The 18393-nt window shown below is 43.3% G+C and overlaps 1 protein-coding gene across 5 annotated transcripts in view; it reads right to left on the bottom strand.

Annotated features, from left to right (window-relative positions):
• The window catches only part of ARNT2 (aryl hydrocarbon receptor nuclear translocator 2), a 104258-nt gene that overhangs the window by 60055 nt on the left and 25810 nt on the right, over positions 1-18393 (bottom strand). For 4 of the 5 annotated variants that reach the window (XM_034421392.3, XM_034421393.3, XM_034421395.3 and 1 more), the window contains exons 4-5: positions 10592-10805; positions 6106-6319 (exon numbers count right to left, since the gene is read on the bottom strand). In XM_034421392.3, the coding sequence (XP_034277283.1) occupies positions 6106-6319; positions 10592-10805 (428 nt within the window). Of the gene's footprint in view, positions 1-6105; positions 6320-10591; positions 10814-15487; positions 15522-18393 lie in introns of all 5 variants that reach the window. The other variant, XM_087877919.1, reaches the window with a different exon arrangement.

The following is an 18393-nucleotide window of genomic DNA, read 5'->3' as shown; positions in this document are numbered from 1 at the left end:
GCTCACATGCCAAATAAAATAAGATCCACTGAATCTGCTTAGTCATGTTTTTCGGTTACACAATAAGAAAAAAAAGCAGGAATTGTTTCAGCCCCCTGATCATCTGTTTTGCTTTTAACCTTTCAACTATCTCTCAGAGGAGAAATGCAAGCCATAAACTTGATTAGGGAAGATTTCATTCCTCATCCTCCCCTCCGCCCCCCAAAACCACATTGTTTTCCTTCAAAAAGTTAAGCCAAATGACAAACGTTATATCCCCTAATATGAATTAGAATTCCTTTTCTTTATCACAAAACAAGCGATTGACATTAGCATCTTGCACGTTAAAATGCATGCACATGCCTCTTCTGCTTTGTAAAGGCATGTAAGAAGTAGAATCTGCAAAGCTATTAAGTAGATAGTCTTTTGTATAAAGCTTTGCCTTTATCTTTTTATGTATGTTGTGTCATCCTGTTTTTATATCTATATCTATCTATCAATCATCTATCTATCTTATCTTATCTTATCTTATCTTATCTTATCTTATCTTATCTTATCTTATCTTATCTTATCTTATCTTATCTTATCTTATCTTATCTTATCCAACATCTTCTTAAAAACCTCCAGTGTTGGAGCATTCACAACTTCTGGAGACAAGTTGTTCCACTGATTAATTGTCCTAACCGTCAGGAAATTTCTCCTTAGTTCTAGGTTGCTTCTCTCCTTGATTAGTTTCCACCCATTGCTTCTTCTCCTGCCCTCAGGTGCTTTGGAGAACAGCTTGACTCCCTCTTCTTTGTGGCAGCCCCTGAGATATTGGAAGACTGCTATCATGTCTCCCCTAGTCCTTCTTTTCATCAAACTAGACATACCCAGTTCCTGCAACCGTTCTTCATATGTTTTATGGATCTTGAAATCCAAATGCATTTAGACTGAGTGGGTTGGGGGTGCCTCAGGGCAAATTATGTCCAGTTGCACAGTCTCTTTTTCTTTCCCCATTGTTTACCTGTATTTTTAAATTACCCTAATTTATAAGCCCACTTTTAAAAAACAAAACAAAACAAGAACCATCATGGTGTATCTCCTTTGCCAGGCAAGTATCCGGAACGCTCTGCAAATAAACAAAAGAATTTCTCTCTCCATCCTTCCTTATCATTATTTTAGACAAGTTTTGCTGAAATAGCAATAGCACTTAGTTATGTACTGCTTCATAGTGCTTTTACAGCCCTCTCTAAATGGTTTACAGAGTCAGCCTCTTGCCCCCAACAATCTGGCTTCTCATTTTACCCAACTCAGAAGGATGGAAGGCTGAGTCAACCTTGAGCTCGTCAGGATCGAACTGCCAAACTGCTGGCAGTTGGCAGAATTAGCCTGCAATACTGTATTCTAATCACTGTGCCACCACGGCCCTTCCTTCCTTCCTTCCTTCCTTCCTTCCTTCCTTCCTTCCTTCCTTCCTTCCTTCCTTCCTTCCCACTTTAGGAATAGCACTTAGACTTACTTCACAGTGCTTTTACAGCCCTCTCTAAGCTGTAAAGTCATCTTAGAGTCAGCCTATTGCCCCCAACAATCTGGGTCCTCATTTTACCCACCTCGGAAGGAAGGATGGAAGGCTGAGTCAAACTTGAGCTCGTCAGGATCGAACTGCCAAACTACTGGCAGTCGGCAGAGTTAGCCTGCAATACTGTGTTCTAATCACTGTACCACTACGGCCCTTCCTTCCTTCCTTCCTTCCTTCCTTCCTTCCTTCCTTCCTTCCTTCCTTCCTTCCTTCCTTCCTTCCTTTCCACTTTAGCAATAACACTTAGACTTATATACCGCTTTACAGTGTTTTACAGCCCTCTCTAAGCCGTTTACAGAGTCATCCTGTTGCCCCCAACTATCTGGGTCCTCATTTTACCGACCTTGGAAGGATGGAAGCCTGAGTCAACCTTGAACCAGTGAGATTTGAACTGCTGAACTGAAGTCAGCTGAAGCAGTCAGCAGTCAACTGAAGTAGCCTGCAGTACTGCACTCTAACCACTGAGCCACCACAGCTCATGAAACCTTTATTTCTGGCAGGATGAGGACAGGGACATGCAGAAGATAAAACAAAGTACTCTGATCTTTTAAAAGCCTCTTTGATTCCTCAATCTAATAGAGGATCTGATGACCAGAGGAACATCAAACTAGATCAACTCAATTAAATCTCCCCTTGCCTGAGGAGAACTAGATTTTGTGGAGGGGAAAAAAAAACATAAAGAAAGGGGGGGATGGGGGAACAGCTGGGCATCCTGCAGTGCAAGTCTCTTTGAAGGCTTCTGTTGACCTTTTATTCTGTGCAAAAATCTGTTTGCAGTACTGGGAAAGGGCCTTGAGGTAGCCAAATGATTTGCCAGGTTGAAAGTCAAGGCAGCCACATTATTCTCCCCCGGGAGGAAAAAAAAATGTGTGTTTGCTCTGGTCCTCCCTGCTTCTTCTTCCAAGCTTGCTAACTCATGTAAGGTTAAAGCGAAACAATCCAATGGGAGAAAAAAAATAATAAGAAATACCGTCCATTAAAAACATTTTAGTAGTTATTAAGATCAGAGAGTCTCAAACCAGCCACAAAAAAAACTGGATGGAACAAAAAAAAAAAAAGATTTGATGCCTTTTCCAAAAACCTGTGAAAGCATCGGTGGAAGTTGAGGATTAGAAGGGAAGAAAAAAAACAAAAAACATCAGCAGCTCTTCTGCAGAATTTCATTCCTAAGTATGTGAATCCAAATGGGTTTTTTTTTTAAAAAAAAAAAAGAGTCTGCAACATAATATTTTAGATGGAGCAGAAGCGAGCAGAGGAAGTCAAAAAGAGAACGGGGATGGGGTTGGACACAGGGGAGGGCAGGTTAAATAAAGTTAGAATAAGTGTCAGAAAGACAGATACAAAGAGGATGTCGGGAGTATAGAAAAAATGGTCAACTTTAAAAAGAAATGTCAGGACAAGGGATAGGGAGAAAAATATAGATAAGAGTCCCTCTATGGACGAGATGGATGGTTCCAAAATGTGCCTGACTGACAGAAAGACAGACAGACATATTATACATGAAAGATATGTGTGTGTGTGAGAGAGAGAGGGGGGGGCAGATATATGATAGATAGATAGATAGATAGATAGATAGATAGATAGATAGATAGATAGATAGATAGATAGATAGATGATAGATAGATACCGTGTTTCCCTGAAAATAAGACCCTGTCTTATATTTTTTTGAACCCTGAAATAAGTGCTTGGCCTTACTGCCATGCTTATTATCAGACAATGTCTTATTTTGGGGAAAACAGGATAGATAGAGAGATAGATAGATGAGAGAGAGAGAGAGAGAGAGAGACAGACAGACAGACAGACAGGCAGGCATATTATAGATGAGAGAGAGAGAGGCAGCTATATGATTGATATATAGATAGATAGATAGATGGATGGATGGATGGATGGATGGATGGATGGATGGATGGATAGATAGATAGATAGATAGATAGATAGATAGATAGATAGATAGATAGATAGAATAGAGAGAGACAGACAGACATATAGATGAGAGAGAGGGGCAGACATATGATAGATAGATAGATAGATAGATAGATAGATAGATAGATAGATAGATAGATGATAGATAGATAGATAGATGACAGGTGATAGATAAAGAACACAGAGAGAGAGACAGACAGACAGGCATATTATAGATGTGTGAGAGAGAGGCAGACATGATAGAAAGATAGAGAGAGAGAGAGAGAGACAGACAGACAGACAGACACATATTATAGATGAGAGAGGGGGGGCAGACATATGATAGAAAGATAGATAGATAGAAAGATAGAGGAGGGAGGGAAGGAAGGAAGGAAGGAAGGAAGGAAAAGAATAAGAATATGAATCTCAGGCATAAAGAAAGAAAGGAGGGGATGCCAAATAGAAAAATATGATGCCAGAGAAACAGAGACAAAAGGAAGAAGGTACCAAAGGGGGAGAACAAAAACAATGTATTATTATCTTTTTTGGAGCCCTGGTAAAAATTTCATGCAAAAAGAAATAAATAAATAAATAAATAAATAAATAAATAAAGAAAGAAAGAAAGAAAGAAAGAAAGAAAGAAAGAAAGAAATTGCAACAGAAGCAGATGAAAGTCCTTCAAGGAAAAAACAGAGTACATTTAGGGTCAGCAACTCAAAAAGGAAAGGAAGTCAAATCCATAAACAGCACAGAGAATCCTGAAAAAGAAAAAAAAAATGTGCACGAAAGCCAGAGGCAAAATCTTCCCCCTAAGCCCTCCCCCCCCCCACTCTGCATCTCTTGCAAACAACTACTGTAGATGGAAATTCAGCAGCCCAGCCAAGGGACAGGGGAAGCCATGGCCAAAATGAAATGGAGGCAGTGGCTCAAAGAAAAAGAAAAAAAAAGAACAACAGTAACAAACTACCTAGAAATCAGCACCACATCACAAACAATCTTTGGTTCCCTTTGTTCTCACCAATATGCATTTCACACAAAACCACAAAAAACATTCAAGAGACCTCGAGCTTCTCTTGTATGCATTCCAAACTTACGGGCTTTTTTTTTTTTTTACTGTCATAACCAAACACAACCTATTTAACACTGGGGGGAAAAATTGTTGTATCAGCACAGCTGGCGATTAAATTTAGACGGTGCCGTGAAAAACTATCAACAACCCAAAAGACACACACACACAAAAAAAACAATAGAAGGGAGAGGAGGATAAATCAGAAAGGAGCTGACACTGCAAATGTTTATTTGAAGAAAACAAGGAGAAATTGGGAGAAATACAAGGGATAGTGGAAGGAGAGATGAAAAATAAGCCCAGATGCAATTATTCTTAATTAACAGAGTGGGCTGTGTTTATTTATTTATTTATTATTTATTAGTCCAATTTATATGCCGCACTTCTGTCGCTTCTGACTAACAAGTTTTTTAGTCGGCTCCATCGATTTTCAATTGGGTTAAGATCTATTCCCAGGCCATTCCAGCAGTGGAATATGATTATCTTGAAACTCCATAAAAAAGAGGTGTTATTAGCCATCAAACCTCAAAAATACACTTTCCCCAAAAGTTTTCCACAATTTTGGCCGCTACTGTAAGTAGATATCTGTATGGTAGCTCAAGCCATTAAGATAAGGCTTCTTCAAGAGAAGTATGCATTTAGTATTACATGTTTTAACAGCAGCAAGGATTATCTTCGCACAATATTGGAAAGATGAAGAAACTCCTCAAGATGAAGAGATAATTAAGAAGATATTAGACTGTGCGGAAATGGACGGACTTACATTGAAACAGAAAGATACAGAATATTATCAAACTTGGAATTTATTTTACCAGTGTTTGGAAGAAAGGGTTGGTGGAAAATAAAAACGACATTTATATTGCTAAGCAAATTAAATACTCAGACAACACAATGTTTATTAAGCACTAAGGAATGTAATGAATAGAAAATGAATAAAATTTATTTTTTTTAAAAAAGATAAGACTTCTTCAATATGGAGCCCTCCACCTATGAGATTGAAGCTTCCAGAATTCCTGACATGCTGAGAATTCTGGGAGTTGTAGTCTCAATACATCTGGAACAGGGGTGAAATGCTCTGAAGCCTGCTACCGGTTCGCTTTGTGTGCGCGCCAAACGCATGTGCATGTGTGGTGCACGCCAAATGTGTACTTCGCCCACAGGCGCTACTGCGCAGTGCTGAAAAAGGATTAAGAAGCCTTTTCTGAGTCTGCAAAGGTAAGTAGAACAGCAAGGGAGGGAACAGTTGTGCTGCATGATTTAGATTCTCTAGGAAGCAGGATTTCCCGCTTTCTAGTGAATATAAATCACGCAGCACAGCTGTTCTCGGAAATAGCATTTTTTTTTACTACCAGTTTGTCCGAACTGGTAGCATATTTTACTACTGGGTCAGGCGAACCGGTCCGAACCGGTAGCATTTCACCTCTGATCTGGAAGCTATGAGGACAAGGGAAGTGCCCATAAGGGCAGGGGTCTCCAACCTTGGCCACTTTAAGCCTGGTGGACTTCAACTCCCAGAATTCCTCAGCTAGCTGTATTAGGGTATCCATCTCCACCCCCACCCCCACCCCACAGTGAAGCTGTTCAAGAAGCCACTGACCCGTCATGGAGTTTTCAGAGGTACAGAGCTGCTCCCTCAGCTTTTCAACGTCATCCGGGTGAACCTGCTCGTAGAGGGTGCTGCCGAACCACTCCGACTGGGGCTGGTTCAAGACTGGCGTAACCGAGTCCGAAACGTAGATCACCCGACCTGTTTCGGCAGCCACCACGAAGAGAAAACCATCAGCCGCTTCAAGGATCAGGTGCTTCAATTCCTTGAGAGAAGGAAGACAAGCATGTCAGAAAGCAAAGTCTACTGCTAAAGCCCTTTTATAGAGAGAGGACATCCTGTGCTAGAATTATTATTGTATAACCGTCTCCTTCTGTTTTGGAATATGCATCTTAAAATTGAATGGGTCCCTGTGACTATTATTCATTGTATTCTGTCATACTTCTTTGTTACGCTTCTTCAGTAATGTTTTTGACTATGTTTTGACGTTTATGAAACCATTAGCTGCCATGCTTGTTGGCTGCCATCCTTGCTATACCCACTCGGGGGCCTTCTGGATAAAATAATATCGTATTTTGGTTGAAAAGAAATGAACTGTCTTACCACCGTTTCCTTCTCCAAAAGATACGTCCCCATTCTTGCCTCTGAGCTTAAATTACAGAAGAAAATTGACATGGATCGATGCATTTGTACAATCTAGTGTGTCTAGAATACACACTTTGCGCATTTAGAGTGCACTGAATACAATTACATTGTATTCCAGCCATTATTTCAAACAGCCTCAGACCTTCCTGGATATGGTCAAGGACTTCCATTCTTTTTCTCCTGAAGTCTTGAGTTTGAGAGAGGAAACTTTGGGTGTGATGTTCAGCGGAAAGATCACCCAACACACAAATAACCAACTCCTCTTATATCTACCATACCTTCTTCTCCTGTGAACCATCCAATCACAAGTGTTTCTGTGGCAAATGAACTATAATTTGTTACCCGTTCCTTCATTCTCTAAACTTTAGAAAACACAGATTATTACTTCTCTCACATCATGTTGTCTTTTCCTACAGTCTGGAATATACATACAATGCCCAGCCAAAATAAAATATCACATCAGGGTTAAGGCACTAGCTGGATGCCTACAACACAATGAATCATAAACTACTCAAGACCCTTTTTAGCCTAAGGTGGAGTGTTATATAGACTGCAAACAATTTGTGTGTTTTGTGTGTGTGTGTTGTGGCCCCGCCCTCTGAGCCTTCCCATCGGAGGAAGAAAGCTCCGAGCATGAGGAAGAGGAGTCAGCCAGGCCTCCCTCTCCAGGCCCCTCCCCTCTGGCACTGTCTCAGGTGCCGGCCGAGGGAGAGGAGATTAGCAGGGAGACAGGTGGCTCGGATCAGAGTGACGAGGAAACATCATTCCTGGACGCACGCCTCCGAAGGCGTGATAAACATTTGCAGCAGCTTAGGAGGCGTGCTAGGGATTAGAACTGAGTCACTGGACCACACCCCAGAGACTATATAATAGAGGGTAGTGGTCAGTGATCCTTGTGACGAACAAAAGTAAACCTTGGATAGTCACTAAAGCCTCGTTCGGAACTGCGGAGAGAAATATTATTTCTGCTTGGACTTTTTGCACGTTAAGTACCTTATCTTTCTGTTTGTGAAAATAAAGGCATTTGGCAGACGGTGTGTCTATCACTGCCAAGTGGGAGATAAGACCTGGGTGCGTTCCAAAGTGTTTCCTTAACCCTCGGCTGGCTGTGTTTGTGTGTGTGTGGGTACGGGGACAGATCAGTGTGTGTGTGTGCAGCAACACCAAAAGTTAATTATCCATACTACACTTCAAATATGACGTAATAAAAAGACAGCGTCCGTGAAAAGCATGAATGATATTTCTCAGGGAGGAGATGTCAGTTACATCAACAACTATTCTGCTACAAAGCCACAAAACACAGGGGCAAAGAGAAAGGAGGAGGAAACCAACAAGCCATGGTTGCAAGGGTGAATTGCAACCTCATGTTGACACAGGGCGGTCAACAATCCAATGTGACATTATTGTAGTTTGCAATAAAAAAAAACATTCTTAGTGTCAAGTGTCTAAGAGATTTCAGCTGAGTTGAAAAGGTCGGCTCCCAAAGACTTGAAATGCAAGAACTGGGAAGAGCAATAACACTTAGCCCTTAGAATCAGCCTCTTGCCCCCAACAATCTGGGTCCTCATTTTAGCGACCTCGGAAGGATGGAAGGCTGAGTCAACCTTGAGCCATTCAGGATCGAACTGGTGGGAGTCGGCAGTTAGCCTGCAATGCTGCATTGTAACCACTGCACCACCATGGCTCTTCCTTCCTTCCTTCCTTCCTTCCTTCCTTCCTTCCTTCCTTCCCTCCCTCCCTCCCTCCCTCCCTCCCTCCTTCCTTCCTTCCTTCCTTCCTTCCTTCCTTCCTTCCTTCCCACTTAACAATAGCACTTAGACTTATATACTGCTTCACAGTGCTTTACAGCCCTCTCTAAGCAATTTACAGAGTCGGCATATAACCCCCAACAATCTGGCTCCTCATTTTACCGACCTGGAAGGATGGAAGGCTGAGTCAACTTAAAACCTGGTGAGATTTGAACTGTCAAATTGCAGGCAGCCAGCAGAAGTAGCCTGCAGTACTGCACTCTAACCACTGGGCCACCGTGGCTCTTTGAGAGAGAGAGAGACATTGTGGGCAGCTCTCATTCACATTTATGGGGTTAGGTAAACTAGCAGACTAAACTAATTGCTAATTTCAGGCTTAGCAATCAAATGAAGCCATGTGCGGTTGTAGGATTGAGATTTACATCTTGTTGGGTTCAGGGAGCCTGAAGACATTCATTATACCTTTGTCCAGAGTAACTGAAGGTTCAACATAAGGATAAAGACTTGAGAGCATCTCAGAAAGCAGCTACAGGTTTGGGTTGTTATGAGGTTGACAGCTGTGAAGCAGACAGTGGATGTTTGTCAGACACTATGAACAAAGGAAGTTCTTCTTTCTTTGTCCACTCTCCCATCTTTAAATGGGCTAATAATGAGCAGGGAAGAACCTGTGCTAGAGGGGAGACCTTCAGAAATACAAAGGACATTTCTGCAGCCCCCAAGATTGCATTGTCTTTCAATCCGAGGGTGAACTCTTCCTTGGGAATGAATGGAAGGGTGGGTGGGAAGCAGAGAAGAAGGCATAAAGGAAGGAGGAAGAGCCGCTCCCAAGGCAATGATTAGATAAACGGGGCTTGAGCCCATTCCAAGAAAGCAACGTGAGAAAACATTTCAGACAAGCCCCTCTCTAGTTCATTAGCAGTCAAAACGAGAGAGGAGGAGGAGGAATCACACACAGACTTGCAAGGTTGTGTTTCTACAGCTGTTCCACATGTTTTAAGACCTCTGTTTAAAAGACAACCCACGCTGTTGTCTTTCATCTGGTTTACCTGAGATGGAGTGCTCACCTCCAGAAAGCAGAAAGCACTTGGAAAGACAGGACATTCGCTCGTCACCTTTCAACCAGCTTGTATGCAAGGAAACCCCCTCCCCCCCAAAACCAGGGGTGAAATCCATTTTTTCCCCCTACCTGTTCTGTGGGCGTGGCTTGGTGGATGTGGCAGGGGAAGGATATTGCAAAATCTCCATTCCCACCCCACTCCAGGGGAAGGATATTGCAAAATCTCCATTACCTCCCCACTCCTCAGTTCGCTCTCACAGAGAGGGTCTCCTCAGGGTGCCATCGGCCAAGTTATGTCGGCTGGCGACACCCAGGGGGAAGGCCTTCTCTGTGGGAGCCCCAGCCCTGTGGAATGAACTGCCCCCGGAAATACGCAAGATCTCCGACCTCCGGGTGTTTCGCTGTGCACTTAAGACCCTGTTGTTCCGCCAGGCCGGGCTATCAACATAATAATTTTAAATTGGGGTATTTTAAATTTTCTGGGGTTTTTTAAATTGAGCCGAATTTATTTAATAATTTTTAATTTTTAATTGATGTTTGTCTTGTGTTTTTAAAAAGGCTGTACACCGCCCTGAGTCCTTCGGGAGAAGGGCGGTATAGAAATAAAATTATACTTATACTTATACTCCTGGGGGAAGGATATTGCAAAAACTTTCCACCCCACTCCTGGGGGAAGGATATTGCAAAATCCCCATTCCCTCCCCACTCCTGGGGGAAGGATACTGCAAAATCTCCATTCCCACCCCACACTGGGGCCAGCCGGAGGTGGTATCTGCCGGTTCTCCAAACTGCTCAAAATTTCCGCTACCGGTTCTCCAGAACCTGTCAGAACCTGCTGGATTTCACCCCTGCCCCCAAACCCCAGCATCCTCATAAAACAACAGCAACAACAAAAAAAATCAGCTATTCTCCCTTGGAAGAAAATCCCTGCCGTTCCAACGGAAGGAGAACGTTCTAAAGATAGATGGAAAAAATTTCCAGCACAGGACCAGCTGCAATCCAGCCTCCCTGTAACATGTCAGAAAAGGTCCTCCTGTTTTCTCCAACCCCTGCGAGACCCTCTACGGCCTTGTACGAAGCCACCCACCTGCTCGGTTAGGAAAGAAGGTTTATATGCTCCATCGGTAGATTTGTTCCCAGTGCCCCTCATGGACTTCATGTGAGACACTGCCATGCGTAGGATGGTCAGCTTGTCGGGTTTGCGCGCCAAGGCGCTGCAGGTGGGCACCATGTCAGAGAGCTCGGTGATGTACTGGGTCATCTTGTTCCTCCTGCGTCTCTCGATCTCACTATGGTTCTCCCTAAGCACACATGAGAAGGAGCAAACCGAGAGAGAAAGCGAGATGCTGTCGGTAAAAGATGCAGTGCTTGGAAATTGGCATAGCAGATCCAGGTGGGCTCAAAAGGGAAGGCACTTATGCCCGAGCATCCCAAAGACTTGAAAGGCAAGGGACCAGGGTAGAGCAATAACACTTAGCCTTTAGACTTATATACCGCTTCACTGTGCTTTACAGCCCTCTCTAACTGGTTTACAGAGTCAGCCTCTTGCTCCCAACAATCTGGGTCTTCATTTTCCCGACCTCGGAAGGATGGAAAGCTGGGTCAATCTCGAGCTGGTCAGGATTGAACTGCTGGTGGCAGGCAGAGTTTGCTTGCAATGCTGCATTGTAACCATTGCACCACCATGGACCTTCCTTCCTTCCTTCCTTCCTTCCTTCCTTCCTTCCTTCCTTCCTTCCTTCCTTCCTTCCTTCCTTCCTTCTGCTTCCCAGTACTTTACAGCCCTCTCTAAGTGATTTACAGAGTCAGCCTCTTGCTCCCAACAATCTGGGTCCTCATTTTACCGACCTTGGAAGGATGGAAGGCTGAGTCAACCTCAAGCTGGTCAGGATTGAACTGCTGGCGGTAGGCAGAATTAGCTTGCAATGCTGCATTGTAACCACTGCACCACCATGGACCTTCCTTCCTTCCTTCCTTCCTTCCTTCCTTCCCACTTAACAATAGATTTATATACTGCTTCATAGTGCTTTACAGCCCTCTCTAAGCGAGTTTACAGAGCCGGCATATTAGTTGGCTTAGCTGGGAATATACAGGTAGTCCTCGACGTATGACCGCAATTGACCCCCACAGGCATGAGAACACACATGGAACCCCCCTGCCCACAAAACCTGAGGTTGCAATGGAGGAAGCAGATCCACACTCCGATTTCGTGGCCCAGGCAGATCTTCCTCCTTCACTGAAATGAAACAGGTAGGTCTTGGCAAGCCGGGGAGTCTCATGCATGCATGCATTGAAATACACAGGCAGAGACTCTGCACCAGAACGACCAATTGGCATCTCAGGGAAAAGGAAGCAATGAGGAACGGCAAAAAATTCCACAATGGGGAGAAAAACTTGGGGAACAAGGAAAACGGAACCATTTCCCGCTTTTTGAACAAAACGTAATGGAACATTTAGTCAGAGTCTCAGCAAAATCTTATGTGATTCATCACATTGCATAGAACAAGGACAATAGTAGCAATAGCAGCCAAGGCAACTCAGATTCTGCTCCATGAACAGAATTCTGCAATTTGCATAAATGGGTGCTTTGGATTCATTCATTTACATTTCATTCCCAGTTTTACCTTATACAAGAGCGAAGTAAAGATTATCCATTCTTTCTTCATGCATACTATATAGAAACTTCCAAGCATACTCGCACGAGCAGTAAACCTGGATACTTTTACAGGGGGTGGGGGTTTCGATTTATTTATTTATTGATTGATTGATTGATTGATTGATTCGATTTATATGCTGCCCTTTTCCGGAGACTCAGGGCAGCTTACAATGCGTTAAGCAATAGCCTTCATACTTTTGTATATACCTGCTTAGTAGGGCTTTCGGGCCCCCCTAAGTGGTGTTCTTTTTTTATACAAAGTCAGCTTATTGCCCCCACAAACCAGGTCCTCATTTTGCCTACCTCAAAAGGATGGAAGGCTGAGTCAACCTTGAGCCTGGTGAGATTTGAACTTTCAGTAATTGCAGGCAGCTGGTGTTACTTAACAGTGCTTTAGTCTGTTGCGCCACCAAGGCTCCCCAAGGATTGGGGAAAACTCTTGGCAAATTCATTTCTACCGTTAGCTGCATATTCTGCATTTGTCCTGTAGCTTCACTGAACGCAGCCCCTAGAATTTAGGTTTGCTTAAAATATATCTGTTCTCTCTCTCTCTCTCTCGACACAACCATCTTCTAAAACAGACAGAGAATTTGCATGCCTAAAGCCAATTCCCCATTTCCAAGTTTTCCTCCACTGAAGCATGGAAGATAATGGAAACGAACAGGGGAAGAAGGAGGAGGGAAATGTAATCTGGATGTGTTCAGAGAGGCCAGGAAAGCAGGAAGCAGAGTGATGTTCTTCGCCCATAAAGTAAATGTTGGCATGAGGCAACAGATTATTACCAAAAGAACGATAACTTGTTGGTTTTTAAATAGACTTGCCTGCTTTTCACCAAGGGCCCAGGTCCCCAGTAGGCTATCTAAGAGTAACTTTCTTAAACTCCATGCTCTACTGAATAGAATAGAGTAGAGTAGAGTAGAGTAGAGTAGAATAGAATAGAATAGAATAGAATAGAATAGAATAGAATAGAATAGAATAGAATAGAATAGAATAGAATAGAATAGAATAGAATAGAATAGAATAGAATAGAATAGAATAACAGAGTTGGAAGGGATCTTGGAGGTCTTCTAGTCCAACCCTCTGCTTAGGCAGGAAACCCTACACCACTTCAGACAAATGCTTATCCAACCTCTTCTTAAAAACCTCCAATATTGGAGCATTCGCAACTTCTGGAGGAAAGTTGTTCCACTGATTAATTGTTCTAACTGTCAGGAAATTTCTCCTTAGATCTAGGTTGCTTCTCTCCTTGATCAGTTTCCACCCATTGCTTCTTGCTCTGCCTTAAGGTGCCTTGGAGAATAGCTTGACTCCCTCTTCTTTGGGGCAGCCCCTGAGATATTGGAACACTGCTATCATGTCTCCCCTAGTCCTTCTTTTCATTAAACTAGACATGCCCAGTTCCTGCATACTTGACTCTATTTTATTGAGATAGATATTTTCCCAGGAAGGTAGCTTGGAGCAAAGGCTACGCGCATCACTTTTAGGAAATAGCTTCAGGTTGTAGCCTCCGGTTCTATTTAGAACCACATCCAGGGGAGAAGAAGAAAGATAGAGAACAATAAATGGAGGCTAGAGCACCACTTTCCTGCTCTCATTGTATCCAAATGCTCAGCAATACCTCAAGGGGAAGGAGGTCAAACCATAAAGCCATCTTGATATATTGCCCCTCATGTCAACCAATAGCATGGGCTTCCCATAAACCACTGAGCTACTTCTAAGAAGAGCCCGGAAGGGCGGTGCATCCAATCCAGTAGACCAAAACCCCGCAACCAGGAGGCTGAAACAGACCCCAAGTCGGAATTTCTGCCCCCCTCCAACCTGCACAAAAAGACCCTGAAGGGGGAGACTCTCTGCAGCAACACAAACGTTCATTGGACGTATCCATCCCAGGGGCTGTAGTTTGAGGACCCCTGATTTAGTGCAATATAAAAAATGCAAATAATTTTTCTGCGGACCACCGAAATTTTCTCACGCACCACCAGTGGTCCATGGACCACCAGTTGGTGACCGCTGGTCTAGAAAGCTGCTGTGCTGTAAAAAGATGACGACATTCGAGCTCCATCAGCCTCTAAGGGTTGCATTCACACAACGTGCTATTAAGCCAGTCAACACTTATCAAGTATGTTCTGACAACAAGCAAGGATTCTGGCTTAGTGTTTTCTACCAACTCAAATCAATTTGTTTGGGTTACGATTCCGCAACAAAAAGGGTTAATTCAACAATCAGATTAAATGGGCCATGTGAATTCAACCTGGTAGTGGTGCAGTGGCCTAGAGGTGGCGCTCTTGCCTCACAATCAGGAGGCTGTGAGTTCAATCCTAGGTAGAGGCAGATATTTCTCTTTGGGCACAATGAGAGTATTATCTGCTGAAAAAAACCCTCCGCATTGGCAACAGGAAGGGCATCCGGCCAGTAAACACTTAGCTCCATTCAATTGCCCAGACAGACTCCACCCTGCAAGGGATTATGGGGTCATTAAAAGAAGATGATGATGTGAATTCAACCTAGTAATTCTGTATAGGTGGGAAGGAATATCTCCAATCCTGGGTTTGGAACTGCGTTTAATTTTCATCTGAATCAAGTCCAACAAGTTAGTGGGATGTAGCATCTTTTCTACTCCTTTCATAGTAATCCACTTCCAAGGGATCTACTTGCCTCTATAACAAGTGCACTCTGCTTTGATTTTACATCAGTGGTGAAATCCAATTTTTTTTAACTACCAGATCTGTGGGCGTGGCTTGGTGGGCGTGGCGTGGCTTGGTGGGCATAGCAGGGGAAGGATACTGCAAAAACTCCATTCCCACCCCACTCCAGGGAAAGGATTCTGCAAAATCCCCATTCCCACCCCACTCCTGGGGGAAGGATATTGCAAAATCCCCATTCCCTCCTCACTCCTGGGGGAACGATAGTGCAAAATCCCCATTCCCTCCTCACTTCTGGGGGAAGGACACTGCAAAATCCCCATTCCCTCCCCACTCCTGGGGGAAGGATATTGCAAAATCTTCATTCCCACCCCACTCTGGGATCAGCCAGTGGTGGTATTTGCCGGTTCTCCGAACTACTCAAAATTTCCCCTACCAGTTCGTCAGAACCTGCTGGATTTCACCCGTTTTACACCCTTTTTCTAAGACTGCCCCTTCCAGAAGGTATCTCCTAACTCACCTTTTTTTTTCCTGGATCAGCCATTATTTTGACACACACCCCTTCCCCCCCAAAGAGAAAACTAACTCCTTAGACTGAAATACAAAAGACTGGATGGATTTTTTTTTTCCTCGTTTATTTTAGGATTATCCCTTCCCTTTTTTTTTCAACGCCTACCTTGCATATTTTTTCCTTATCAACAGAGATTGGATCATCATACCTGTGGAGAGAAAAAAAAAAAGGAAAGCATAACCCAAACTTGGCAAATAACAAGGGTTAAGATGATAAAAACATATTGAAAGTATGGGCAAATGCCTTATAATTCTCAGCCAGTTGGGATAGGCAACAAGCAGTGGTGAAATTCAATTTTTTTTACTACCAGTTCTGTGGGCCTGGCTTGGTGGGCGTGGTGTGGCTGGGTGGGTGTGGCTTGGTGGGCACGGCAGGGGAAGGATACTGCAAAATCTCCATTCCCACCCCACTCCTGGGGGATGATACTGCAAAATCCCCATCCCTACTCCTGGGGGAAGGATATTGCAAAATCTCCATTCCCTCCCCACTCTGGGGCCAGGAAGAGGTGGTATTTGCCGGTTCTCCGAACTATTCAAAATTTCCGCTACCGGTTCTCCAGAACCTGTCAGAACCTGCTGGATTTCATCCCTGGCCACAAGGGAACTTCTAAGGACTGTGGGCATCAGTTCCCACCAATTGAAACAGTATGACGAATAGCAAAGGTTTTGGCGAACTGATACATAAAATCATCTGGAGCGCATCAAAGTCCTTATGCAGGTAGTCCTTGATTTATGACCACAATCGAGCCCAACATTTCTATTGGTTAAGTGAATTTTGCCCCATTTTTACCACTTTTCGTCACTGCCGTTGATAAGTGAGTAACCCGGTTGTTAAGTGAATCTGGCTTCCCCATTGACTTTGCTCGTCAGAAGGTCGCCAAAGTGGATCCCATGACCTTCACAAATATCAACCGGCGGCCCAGCATCTGAATTTTGATCCCATGATCGTCGCGATGTTGGAAAGAGCATAACTGTGAAAAACGGTTCTAAAGTAACTTTTTTTTTCTAGTGGCTGTTGTAACTTTGAAACGGTCACTAAACCAATTGTTGTAAGATGTATCTGCATGAGACTGTTCAATCCTCAAGGTCCCCGTCTATTCGTCCCCGTCTGGCTTCACCCAGGCTATTATTCAAACTTGAAAGCCAGAAAGCAAAGACTGAAGGATACAGACCTTGGATCAGCTATTTTTATTGCAGATACTAAAAAAGCCATAATTACAGCAGAAAACCCGTCAACTGCCAAATTTTGAGTCCCACGTTTAAGCACGGCAGTGCAAACTTTAGATCTCTTTTTCTCTTCAGAAAAGACGGAAAGAGGTAATTTCTCAGCGAGAATGACAGTTAAGAACACTGCGTAATTATAATCACAGAACCTGTCTGTCTCAGGCTCTTCTGTCTGGGCTTTCGGCCTTCTAGAACTCAGAGGTCCTCTCCTCTACCGAGGCATCAAGGACACCCAAAAGATCCTGCTTCCTATTTTAAACTAAGAACAGCTTTCTTCCATTTTAACTTGGAGCCCTCCGGCTCATTTAAACCAGAGATGCGTAACTTTTTTTTCGTTTTCCAAGCCAAAAGACAAACTTGGATTTTGAGTAGTATTCTAAGGGGCTGCATTCCAAAGACTGGTTAGGGCAAGGACAACAAAACAAAATTGCAGGGTTTTTTTTTTGTTTGTTTGTTTGTTTGTTTTTAATTAATGAACTACAAATGTATACCGCTCTTTCCCATGTGTTCCCTGGCTTCCCCCTTCTGACAAATTCAGGATTACAATTCTCTGTCTTTTTGTAGAATGGAATGGAATGGAATGGAATGGAATGGAATGGAATAGAATAGAATAGAATAGAATAGAATAGAATAGAATAGAATAGAATAGAATAGAATAGAATAGAATAGAATAGAATAGAATACAACAGGGTAGGGTAGGGTAGGGTAGGGTAGGGTAGGGTAGGGTAGGGTAGGGTAGGGTAGGGTAGAGTAGAGTAGAGTAGAGTAGAGTAGAGTAGAGTAGAGTAGAGTAGAATAGAATAGAATAGAATAGAATAGAATAGAATAGAATAGAATAGAATAGAATAGAATAGAATAGAATAGAATAACAGAGTTGGGAGGGACCTTGGAGGTCTTCAAGTCCAACCCCCTGCTTAGGCAGGAAACCCTAAACCACTTCAGACAAATGGTTATCCAACCTCTTCTTAAAAACTTCCAGTGTTGGAGAATTCACAACTTCTGGAGGCAAGTTGTTCCACTGATTAATTCTTCTAACTGTCAGGAAATTTCTGCTTAGTTCTAAGTTGCTTCTCTCCTTGATTAGTTTCCACCCATTGCTTCTTGTCCTGCCCTCAGGTGCTTTGGAGAACAGCTTGACTCCCTCTTCTTTGTGACAGCCTCTTAGATATTGGAACACTGTCATCATGTCACCCCTGGTCCTTCTTTTCACCAGACTAAACATACCCAGTTCCTGCACCGTTCTTCATATGTTTTAGCCTCCAGTCCCCTAATCATCTTAGTTGCTCTTCTCTGCACTCTTTCTAGAGTCTTTCTAGAGTCTCCACATCGTGGCGACCAAAACTGAATGCAGGAGTCCAAGTGTGGCTTTACCAAAGTTGTCATTGTTGTTGTTGGCTTAATGCAGCATTTTGTTGATCGCCGAATGGCAAAATAAAATTAAAAAGAACAAAACTTTTGGTGCCAGCTGGAGAGAGAGATTGTCTTGGGGCAATAGCCAAGGTTTTAGAGAGCTACGTACATCTCTGAGACCACAGATTATGCACTGACTTGAAACGGGTCATGAGTTAGTTAGAATTACAAAGAAGGGTGGGAACCTCTCATTGGAATGAACTTTGCTTTCATGGGAGCTTTTTGCCGTCTCTGGAGGGCATGATAAATGGCAGTGAGTTTCAAAGTTGTAGCGCTTTAAGCTTGCAGCGGTACCAGGAAAAGGAGAGGAAAATCCAAAAAGACAACAACAATCATATTTGTCTTGGCTCAGACATGAAGACCTGTCTCTTCACCCAGACCATTGGC

Source organism: Pantherophis guttatus, chromosome 13 (genome assembly GCF_059756535.1).
Source record: "Pantherophis guttatus breed Tessera chromosome 13, ASM5975653v1, whole genome shotgun sequence".
Lineage (NCBI taxonomy): Eukaryota > Metazoa > Chordata > Lepidosauria > Squamata > Colubridae > Pantherophis > Pantherophis guttatus.
Note: the sequence above shows the minus strand (reverse complement) of the source record. Positions and strands in the feature narration are given on the sequence as shown.